This window comes from Trypanosoma theileri, assembly GCF_002087225.1.
Source record: "Trypanosoma theileri isolate Edinburgh chromosome Unknown TM35_Tth_26_V1, whole genome shotgun sequence".
Lineage (NCBI taxonomy): Eukaryota > Euglenozoa > Kinetoplastea > Trypanosomatida > Trypanosomatidae > Trypanosoma > Trypanosoma theileri.
Window position 1 is genome coordinate 272362 of NW_021639868.1, and position 10243 is coordinate 282604.

The 10243-nt window shown below is 41.0% G+C and overlaps 5 protein-coding genes across 5 annotated transcripts; all 5 read right to left on the bottom strand.

The window, feature by feature from the left end:
- Positions 1-2: 2 nt before the first annotated feature.
- Positions 3-2672, bottom strand: TM35_000261960 (cullin-4B; the record flags this gene model as incomplete). The annotated part of the gene is made up of 1 exon (XM_029027933.1): positions 3-2672. A coding segment is annotated over one exon (2670 nt), but the record flags the coding sequence as incomplete, so codon positions are not given.
- Positions 2673-3267: 595 nt separating this feature from the next.
- TM35_000261970 (uncharacterized protein) lies at positions 3268-4911 on the bottom strand (the record flags this gene model as incomplete). The annotated part of the gene is made up of 1 exon (XM_029027934.1): positions 3268-4911. The coding sequence occupies one exon, from the start codon at positions 4909-4911 to the stop codon at positions 3268-3270; it is 1644 nt and encodes a 547-aa protein (XP_028880811.1).
- A 641-nt stretch (positions 4912-5552) lies between these two features.
- On the bottom strand, positions 5553-6404 carry TM35_000261980 (uncharacterized protein; the record flags this gene model as incomplete). The annotated part of the gene is made up of 1 exon (XM_029027935.1): positions 5553-6404. One exon carries the CDS (start codon positions 6402-6404, stop codon positions 5553-5555), a length of 852 nt encoding a protein of 283 aa, XP_028880812.1.
- Positions 6405-7012: 608 nt separating this feature from the next.
- On the bottom strand, positions 7013-7798 carry TM35_000261990 (uncharacterized protein; the record flags this gene model as incomplete). Its single annotated transcript, XM_029027936.1, has 1 exon — positions 7013-7798. The coding sequence occupies one exon, from the start codon at positions 7796-7798 to the stop codon at positions 7013-7015; it is 786 nt and encodes a 261-aa protein (XP_028880813.1).
- An 817-nt stretch (positions 7799-8615) lies between these two features.
- Positions 8616-9470, bottom strand: TM35_000262000 (uncharacterized protein; the record flags this gene model as incomplete). The annotated part of the gene is made up of 1 exon (XM_029027937.1): positions 8616-9470. One exon carries the CDS (start codon positions 9468-9470, stop codon positions 8616-8618), a length of 855 nt encoding a protein of 284 aa, XP_028880814.1.
- Between the last annotated feature and the right edge of the window lie 773 nt (positions 9471-10243).

Here is a 10243-nt window from a genome sequence, read left to right on the forward strand (position 1 = left end):
TTATTATTATTATTATTATTATTATTATTATTATTATTATTATTATTAACATTTTTATTATTCTTCTCTTGTTTCAATATAAAGAAACCATCAGCAATGAGTTTTCGCAGTTCCCGCTGGAGTACATTCTGTTCTTTCCCTATCTTCTGTGCGAGTAGTGTCCACGTGATGCCAGTACATCCCGCCTCACCAAGTGTATGAAAAATAGTAAAAAGCTCCAGAGATCCCGTAAAGGTTTTATTACCTTTTGGAAATGCCACTGTGAAGATAATAGTCTCTAGAGAAGTTTTAAGCCACACCAGATGTCTATTATGATGTTGTGCATGATAGAAAGCCGCAAAGTGATCCATAGCGATTTGTAAGGAATGTGGGACTCCAGAGAGATTGGGATATGAAGGCCATGCAAGCCATGAGAGAAAACGAACATTTAATTTAATAAGATTTCCATTACCTCTTTCTTTTATTGGTTTTGTTTGTTTTTTTAATTCTTCTTGCTGATAAGCCTCTTGTACATTATCTGTAGAGCCAATATCATTACACATTTGAATCAATTGCGATATCTCATCCCGTTCCAGTGGGCATAGTTCAATTAGATATTTACAAACAAGGAGTTCTTTTTGTATTTTCTCACGTAAAAGAGAAGAGGCATCTACATCACGATCACGTGCGTTATTTCCCTCTGTGGCAAGTAAAAGTAATCGAGATGTGAGAAGTTCCTTATATACACGTAGAAATTTATCTGGTGAGGATATACGTAATGCAAATCGAACTACAGAAAGTAATTCCTCATCATTCTTTAGTTGTAAGGATAAGGATAAGGGTATGGCCCGACCACCACGTCGCATCTCCATACCGTGAGATCCACCATAGATGAGATACATGTGAATACTGTCAATAAAGAAATCAATAAGTGTAGGGATTTCACTTTTCTGATGGTTATGATTATGGAAGGCATTCTTTACACTAGTGTAGAAACAACCCTCACCTGTGCGTATATTATTATTATTATTATTATTATTGTTAGTAGTAGTACTGGTAATGGTGGGGCTATTTCTATTGATAAGATACGGTTTTAAATGTCCAATATTACTCAGACGATCAAACACAAGTTCCATTCGGAGAAGATATCGCAGCAGCCGCGGCCACCGTTCCTCATTAGAGATATCTGTATGTGTTAAAAGATAATTCACCGCAAATGAGAGTTTCTTATCCACTAGTTCCTTACAGATATCTGCGATCACAACATATCCAATATCATTTGGGGTACGAGATGGAAGTGGAGGACCAATACCTAAATCATTCCAGAAACTAAACATCCGTCGACGTGGGAGTTCCATATTTTTCATACCATTAATAATATCCAATAACTGTGCGAGTGAACCTTCTTCTGTGGTTCGTGTTTTTGTATTTAATGATGCCCCATTACTATTTGGGGTAGTGGTTAATAAACATCCCTCATTAGAGTTATCTATATGGAATAAAGCATCAAAGATAGGAATAAGTATTTGTAAAAGCAAATGGAAAAGATAAAGACGACGTAAATCCACACGAAGGTTTTGAGATGTACTTATAGAAACACTATTGTTGTTTCTACCCACTTCCCAAAGAAATATAAGTTGTAGAAGGATAACTTTTACTAGTGTCTTATCTGGAACTGGAAGTCCTGATATAATAGCCACTTGATATTTCCAGTATTGAGGCCATGTGATGAGAAGAAATCGTTGACGAGCTTCATTACTGGTGTTGGGGTCCAGTAATCCTAATAGCAATTCTCTTGGGAATAACTGTTGACATCCAAGCACAACACCTCTGTAAATGGCCAACATAGCAATATCTTCTTCACGATTCTTATCTAATGTAAAGAGTTGAATAAGTGTATAAATGTCTGTAATAGACTTTAGTAAAGACTCTTGTTGTTGTTGTTGTTGTTGTTGTTGTTGTTGTTGTTGAATACTATAAGAATGATAATTTTCATCTTGATTTGAGTTTCTATTATACAAAGACGTGTTTAAGCCATGTATAGACTTTAGACTGTATTGTAGAGAGCCCATTAATAGTTGTTTCAGCAAACAAATCATATCTGAGTTATTACAACTATCCACTATTGCATCTTTTAATACTTGATCAAGTTCTTCTTTCTTCTTTACATATTCCTTCTCTCCAAAGAGAAAATACACGAGACGTGGAAGACGACGCAGTGCCTCAGACAATTCCACTGCCTGATGAATTGCCCGTAATACTCTTTCATCTTTCTTTTCCTTCCTTTCTTCTCCATATTGATTATTATTATCATCATCATTCATACATCTATTGATCTCACGGAATTCATATACTATCAATCCCTTTACCCAATACCGCAGGAGATCTCGAATATCATACACCCATCCAAGGGAATTATATATCATATCATACCACTTAAGATGTTTCTCTCGAATAGTAATAAGATCCTCCTTATCACGCGGCTTCAACAACACTTCAAGATTAAGTGTTACCGTAAAGAGTTCACGTAGAAGTGGATATTTCTCTAATAGAAGAGAGGAAGATGTCATGTGCGTTGTGGGAGCAGATGTATGAAGCACACCGCTATCACTATCTACCACGGCGTACGCTTCTCTTAAGCGAGCAGCAATAACTGATGTATTCGAGTTCTCACACACAGTATTCACCGACATTATTATTGGAAATACAGTGTGTCAACTGAGGTACTAAACCAATAGAAAATTATATATATATATATATATATATATATATATATATAGAGAGAGAGAGAGAGAGAGAGAGAGAGAAAGAATAAGAAAGAAAAGAGAGTCAGTAGAGATAGTGAAATGACATCACATTAAAAGATATTCATTTTTCTCTTGTGTTTACTATTTATTTCGTCTTATTATTATTATTTTAAAGTCATGAGGATGAGTGGCACTGAGATACTACAATTCCGTTGGTTACTTGAACCAAAAGACAGAATACAGTATCTTTTTTTTTTAATGCAGAAAAAAAAAGAGAATATATAAATAAAAACAAATAAAAAATAATAAAAGTAACTAAAAAAACCATCCCGCAAAAAATGGTGTGATAAACAAGGGTTCTAATTGCTAACTGTCAAGTTCCCTAAACTCTTTATCTCCTATACACATATACAAGGATATATATATATATATATATATATATATATATATACTTGCTAATTCACTCATTTACGCATTTACTCCCTTTTTCCCTTCCTTTCTTCTCCAGCATTATTCTTTTTCTTTCTTTTCCCCACAGCTGTTATGTACTCAATTGTCTGGTGTGGCTCGTCGTACTGTCATTATTATTATTATTATCACTATTTCCAAACATAAAGAATGGACTTCTCGCTTGTTCACATGATGACGGTGTATCTGCCATGAGAACAGCAAAGGCATCATGGACGGTTGGGGCGGCTGTGGCTGCAGAGGCCCCAAAAGGCGGTGGACGTGACATCTCATCATCATTATCATTATTATCATTATCATGACTAAACTGCGATGTTCGTTGGGAATTAACACTGACCCCAAACACACGAGCATCCTTCTCACCATTTGTATTACTGCCGCCATTACCATGATAGGTACTACTTCCTACTACTGTGTTGAGAGATTGTAGAGGAGGTCTACCACCCATGAAATTATTGAAATTCATGGCAATACCATTGCTGTTGTTGTTGTTGTTGTTACTGTATACACTTGGAGTTATTCCCACTCCTGCTTCTACTGCTGCTGTTGTTTGTAGGGTTGGTTTAGTAGTATCCATACATCCCTGTATAGTTTTATTTTTAGGAAACAAAACAGTACCTCCTTGTTCTCCTCCTCCTCCTCCTACTAGGTTTTCAAAGGAGGTTGCAGATTCCCCTTTAAAATCTTTATTCATACCGGTTGTCTGCATAAACATTTCCTCAGGTGATTCCCCAGTATATGCGGCCTGTCCATACACCAAAGCACTATCTTTTCTCACCCGTTTCTTCCTAGATGAGACCACACCAATGGTATTACCATTATCTTGAGATGTCAGAGTGGAATCCAATCCTCTTGCAGCAGTATGAAGAGGTGTAGTCGGATGACTGAAATTCAGATAACTCCCTGCAGTGGTCATCCCACCACTACCACTACCACCACTAATGGCATGCTGTTGCGGTTCCTCTGTTGCATGTGTGAGATGTGAACTTGCGGGTGAGGGTGTTAGACTGCGTGTGAGTGTTAATGGTGTTGGGGTAAAGGCAGATCGCGGCATACGATAAATAACACCACCACGCGGTCGAGCCACCGGCGGCGGCGGCATTTCCTCCTCACCGCGAAGAACAACACCCACAACGGCACACTCCCGCAATACTCGCATCTCCTCCGTTTCCACTTCCTCCTCCAACGGCTTCTGCCGCAGAGCCACAGGGTCAATATCACTATCCGTACTACTACTACTACTACTACCATTATTATCATTATTACTATTGTTCCTGTTACTATGATCACGCTGGTTACTAGGCTGATGCAATACTTCTCGATGATGGACGTGATGACGATGACGAGGCGGATTTGGCATATCAAAACGGTGACGCAGGACAACAGCAGCATTTACTTCCCCAGCATAATCTAAACCATCATAAATCTCCTCCTCTTCCTCATTCCCATTCCCATTCTCCACATTATGCCCATTGTTATTTGCTCTGTTATTTCTATTGCGTTTGGTATTCCTTTGATGGTCTGGTGTAGAAATATCACCTTGCCGTTGTCGGGGTGGGGAGAGATCCTCCAACGTCACACTCTGCGCTGCGAAAATCCCTTCTTGTTGTTGTTGTTGCTGTCGTCGAAGGGCCAAAAATCGCCGGCGTGCGAGGATAAACAGCACCCCACAAAGCAAAAAACCAACAAAGATAAAAACCACAAAAATAGCAGCCATGACTTGCAATACGAAGGCCAAAGTTCTTCTTCTCTCTGCTTCTTCCAAAAGTAAAAGAAAGAAAAAAAAAGAAGAACAAAGAGAAGTCTTAATGAAAGATATATATAAAAAGAAGTAAATCAATTATACACAATAAAAGCCACCCCACCCACCTCCCGCTAGCTTCAAAGACTAGCAACAAATACTGTAAATATTCTATAGACAAATAATTCAACGCAACAAAACAAATACGGAAAAAAAGAAAATTAGAATTAAAAAAAAAAACGAACGTTCAAAGTAAAAAAATATTTACAACGCACGCCATCGCAGGGTCATAATTACACACTTAGAATACCCTTGCTGCTCATAGAAAAGGAGGAGTGCTAAGTGCTCTCACAGACAAAAACGAACGATCAAAACAACAAAAAAACGTGAAGACATCATTAAGGTCAATAAAACATGATAATATAGAGCATGAAACATAAAACTCTCGCACATAACTGTACCATGTACAGATAAAGAAGTAAAACGAAAAAAAAAGACATCAATACAAAAATAAGAGAACACAGAAGCTTTACACCGAAACAATAAATAAAGCAATATATTAATGGAAAGAGAAACACGGAATGTTGAGAAAACAGAAGATATAAGATCTTCAGCGACTAGTCCACTGTTCTTCCAGGGCCATCAAAACTCACAGTACTCTTTCGCTTAAGCAGTGGGGTTAGAATCCAATCCAGTGATATTATGCTGCTCTGCCGCTCCTGGTGACGCTGATAGTCTCTCTCTTCCTGGTTCTCTTCCTGATTCTCTCCCGGGTTATCGAGAATATAGACAATCTCCGCATTGGCGGGATTTAACACGTACGGCAGACCCTTTCCATACACTTCATCAGCATCGGGTATCGCCTCTCTCTCCGCCTCTCGCTTCTCTTCTGCTTCTCTCTCCTCGTCCTCATCCAGCTGCCGAAGCTCCTCCCACAGCGCATCAGTGACTCGAGTATTTTGCGCCCCTCCACTATTTTGTCGCTCTCGTTCCTGTTGCTGAATATCATGCAACATCTGCAGTACCGTGGGCGCAGGTAATGCGTCTGGTGGCGGCCCATTGGCTCGCACTCCAGCAACAAATTCCGCTACTGTCGCTGCTGTGCCATTTTCGAGTTGCACCATTGGACGTCCAGGGCTATTAGGTATGCGTGTTCGTCGCCTTTGCATTGGGCGGTCTGCCAACACCTCTGTTCCACGCGCCTCTGTTGCTAGTGCGACACCTTCGCACGCAGCACCACGATCCACTATGCGATCCACCGCACGATGGAGTAACCGTTGTCGTGATCGCTGACGTTCTTCTTCGGTTGACAGTGCATGGTTACGTAGACGTTGGCGTTCTTCGTGGCTGCGTTGTTCGTTCCTCAAGTGCCTCAAGCGACGCGCCACGAACGACATGGTGAAGACAGCGACGAGAAGTATAAGAAGCACTACAAACGTTACAACAATGGCATTCACAGTAGTGGGCATTTCTGTGTATACTATTCTATTGATATGTTCCCCTACTCTGCTGGGGTTGGATACTGTTGTACCAGTACGGGTGTGGGGTGAGGCTAAGGGGTGCCTGTCGCAGATATTTCGTACACCTGGATGCTCTAAAGTCTAATGTAAGCCACAGGGCACGTGCTTATGGATAGAAATAGCAGATAAAGAGAGAGGAATATGAAAATAAAGAAGGAGTTAATAAAGAGCAACATAGGAATATAGGGATAACAGATCTCCCAGTCATAAAAAAAGTAGATATCTACACCGCATTCTGACCCCATATTATCCTCAGCAAGTGTAATAAAATAGTGATAATGGTAGAGTGGTCACGTTCACCCCATAAGTAGAAATGAGAAAAAGTCACGCTACATGTAATAAGAAATACGTAAAACATAGAAAAAAACAAAAATAACAACAATAATGATAACAAAAAAATTTCTATTAAATAATTCCAGAATGTAGGGTTGGAAAAATCAACTTGGCCTATTCAGATAACTACTTACACAATTAGAAAACATAGCAGAAAAGAACAAAATAATGAAATAAAGCAAGAAACATGGGGGAAAAAATAGCAGATATAAGATCTTCAGCGATTAGTCCACCGTTCTTCCAGGGTTATCAAAATCCACACTATTCTTTCGCTTTAGCAGTGGAGTTAGTATCCACTCCAGTGTCTTCATGGTGTTCTTCCGCTCCAGGTGACGCTGATGGTCTCTCTCTTCCTCTTTCTGGTTCTCTCCCTGGCTATCGAGAATATAGACAGTCTCCGCATTGGCGGGATTTAACACGTACGGCAGACCCTTCCCATACACTTCCTCTGCATCGGGCAGTGCCTCTCTCTCCGCCCTTCGCTTCTCTTCTGCTTCTCTTTCGTCTTCCTCATCCAGCTGATGAAGCTCCTCCCACAGTACATCAGGGGCCACAGTATGTTGCGCCTCCCCTACATCACTTTGCCACTCTCGTTCCTGTTGCTGAATATCATGCAACATCTGCAGTATCGTGGGCCCAGGCAATGCGTCTGGTGGCGGCCCATTTGCCCGCACTCCAGCAACAAATTCCGTTACTGTTACTGCTGTGCCGTTGTCAAGCCGCACCATTGGACGTCCAGGACCATTAGGTGAACGTGTTCGTTGACTGCGCAGTGGGCGGTCTGCCAACACTTCCGCTCCTTGCGCCTCTGATACTAGTGGGATGCCCTTTTCCGCAGCACCGGACGCCACTATGCGATCCACCGCATGCCGAAGTAATCGTTGTCGTAATCGCTGACGCTCCTCTTCGGTTGACTGAGCAGGGTTACGTAGACGTTGGCGTTCTTCGTAGGCGCGTTCTTCGTTCCTCAAGTGGCTCAAGCGACGGGACAAGAACGTACAGGTAGACATAACGACGAGAAGAATTAGTAGTGCAATTACAACCACCAAAACAGGTGTGGCAGAGAAAGTAATCATCCGTATCTATATACTATTTTATCGATATGTACGCCTACCCTGCTGGGGTTGGATACTGTTGTACCAGTACGGGTGTGGGGTGAGGCTAAGAGGTGCCTGTCGCAGATATTTCGTACACCTGGATGCTCTAAAGTCTAATGTAAGCCACAGGGCACGTGCTTATGGATAGAAATAGCAGAGAGAGAGAGAGAGAGAGAGAGAGAGAATAATAGCAGAGAGAGAGTGGAATATGAAAATAAAGAAGGAGTTAATAAAGAGAGAAATAGGAATATATAGGGATAACATATCTCCCAGTCATAAAACAAGTAGATATCCACACCCTATACTGACCCAAGATAATCATCAGGGGGTCTGTAGAAGAAAAAAAAGGTAGAGAGGACACTTTCACCCAATATAGAAAAAGGAACATATAGTATGGGAAAGAGAACTTTAAAAACATATACTGAGGTAGTGATAACGGGGGGACAGGAGTATACAAAAACTATATACCCGTTAAAAAGCATGCAAATAACCGATGATAAAGACATCATTAAATTGCTGTCATAAAGACAAATAAAGACATAACATACATTTCCTTGCCTTTGGCATACAACACAAGTGGAATTAATATACTGTTGAATATTATACCATACATAAAAAAATGCACAAAAATACACAGTGAAGCGAAGTGAAAGAGTGCTCATACATTTCAACAAAAAAAAAAAAAAACAGTAACAAAGAAAAAAAAAAACATATTTAACATTTTCACCAATCAGTCAACTGACCTCTCAGGGTTATCAGAACTCGCACTACTCCTGCGTCTCAGCAGTGGGGTTAGTATCCACTCCAGTGTCTTCATGCTGCTCCGCCGCTCCTGGTGACGCTGATAGTCTCTCTCTTCCTCTTCCTGATTCTCTTCCGGGTTATCCAGAATATAGACAATCTCCGCATTGGCGGGGTTCAACACATACGGCAGACCCTTCCCATACACTTCATCCGCATCGGGTATCGCCTCTCTCTCCGCAATTTGCTTCTCTTCTGCCTCTTTCTCCTCTTCTTGATCCAGCTGCTGAAGCTGCTCATACACAACTTCAACTACTGAAATGCGTCGCTCCCCTCCATCTTCGTTTTGCTGTTGCTCTTTCAGCTGCCGGTTGATCTTATGCAACATGTGTAGTAACGTGGGCCCGGGTAATGCCTCTGCTGGCCGTCCATTTGCCCGCACTTCTGCAACAAATTCCGTTACTGTCACTGCTGTGCCATTTTCGAGTTGCACCATTGGACGTCCAGGACCATTAGGTGAGCGTGTTCGTTGACTGCGCAGTGGGTAGTCTGCCAACACCTCCACTCCATTTACCTCCGTTGCTAGTGGGACACCTTCGCACGCAACATCGCGAGCCACAAGGCGTTCCACCGCACGCTTTAGTAACTGTTGTCGTAATCGCAGACGTTCTTCTTCGCGTGTCAACGCACGTTCCCGCTGCCGTTGGCGTTCCTGGTAAAGGCGTTCTTCGCGATCATAATGATTGAGGCGAGATGTTAAGAAAGCAAAGAAGAAAACCAGAAAAACGAGTACCAGTAGTACACTGAATGTTATCACTATACCAATAACTTCAGCAGTGGCCATCCGTATCTAAACTATTATATTGATATGTTCCCCTACTCTGCTGGGGTTGGATACTGTTGTACCAGTACGGGTGTGGGGTGAGGCTAAGGGGTGCCTGTCGCAGATATTTCGTAGCCCTGGATGCTCTAAAGTCTAATGTAAGCCACAGGGCACGTGCTTATGGATAGAAATAGCAGATGAAGAGAGAGAGAGAGAGAGAGCGGAATATGAAAATAAAGAAGGAGTTAATAAAGAGCAACATAGGAATATAGGGATAACAGATCTCCCAGTCATAAAATACGTAGATATCTACACCGCATTCTGACCGCAGAACAATTTCAGGTAGTCATCAGAAAAAAAAAGGTAGAGAGGAGACTTTCACTCCATATGCAATGATAAGAGTGGGTTTAACAGAGAAAAAATGGAAAAATCACTAACAAACACGATTTAAGGAAGAAAATCAGTCATTCATCATCAACACCACATATTTACTGGTATGTGATGTCAATGAAAATATATATAAAAAAGATTAACGACACTAAATAATGATAGTACAGAAGATAAAACAAATAGTCTTTCACTTACCTGCACCATGTACAAGCAATGCCGCAAAAACGGAAACGGACATACACCCAAAGAAAACAAAAGCACAAAAGCTTTACACCGAAACAACAAAGTAAGCAATATATTAATGGAAAGAGAAACACGGAATGTTGAGAAAACAGAAGATACAATACCTATAGCGATCAGTCCACTGTTCTTCCAGGGCCATCAAAACTCACAGTACTCTTTCG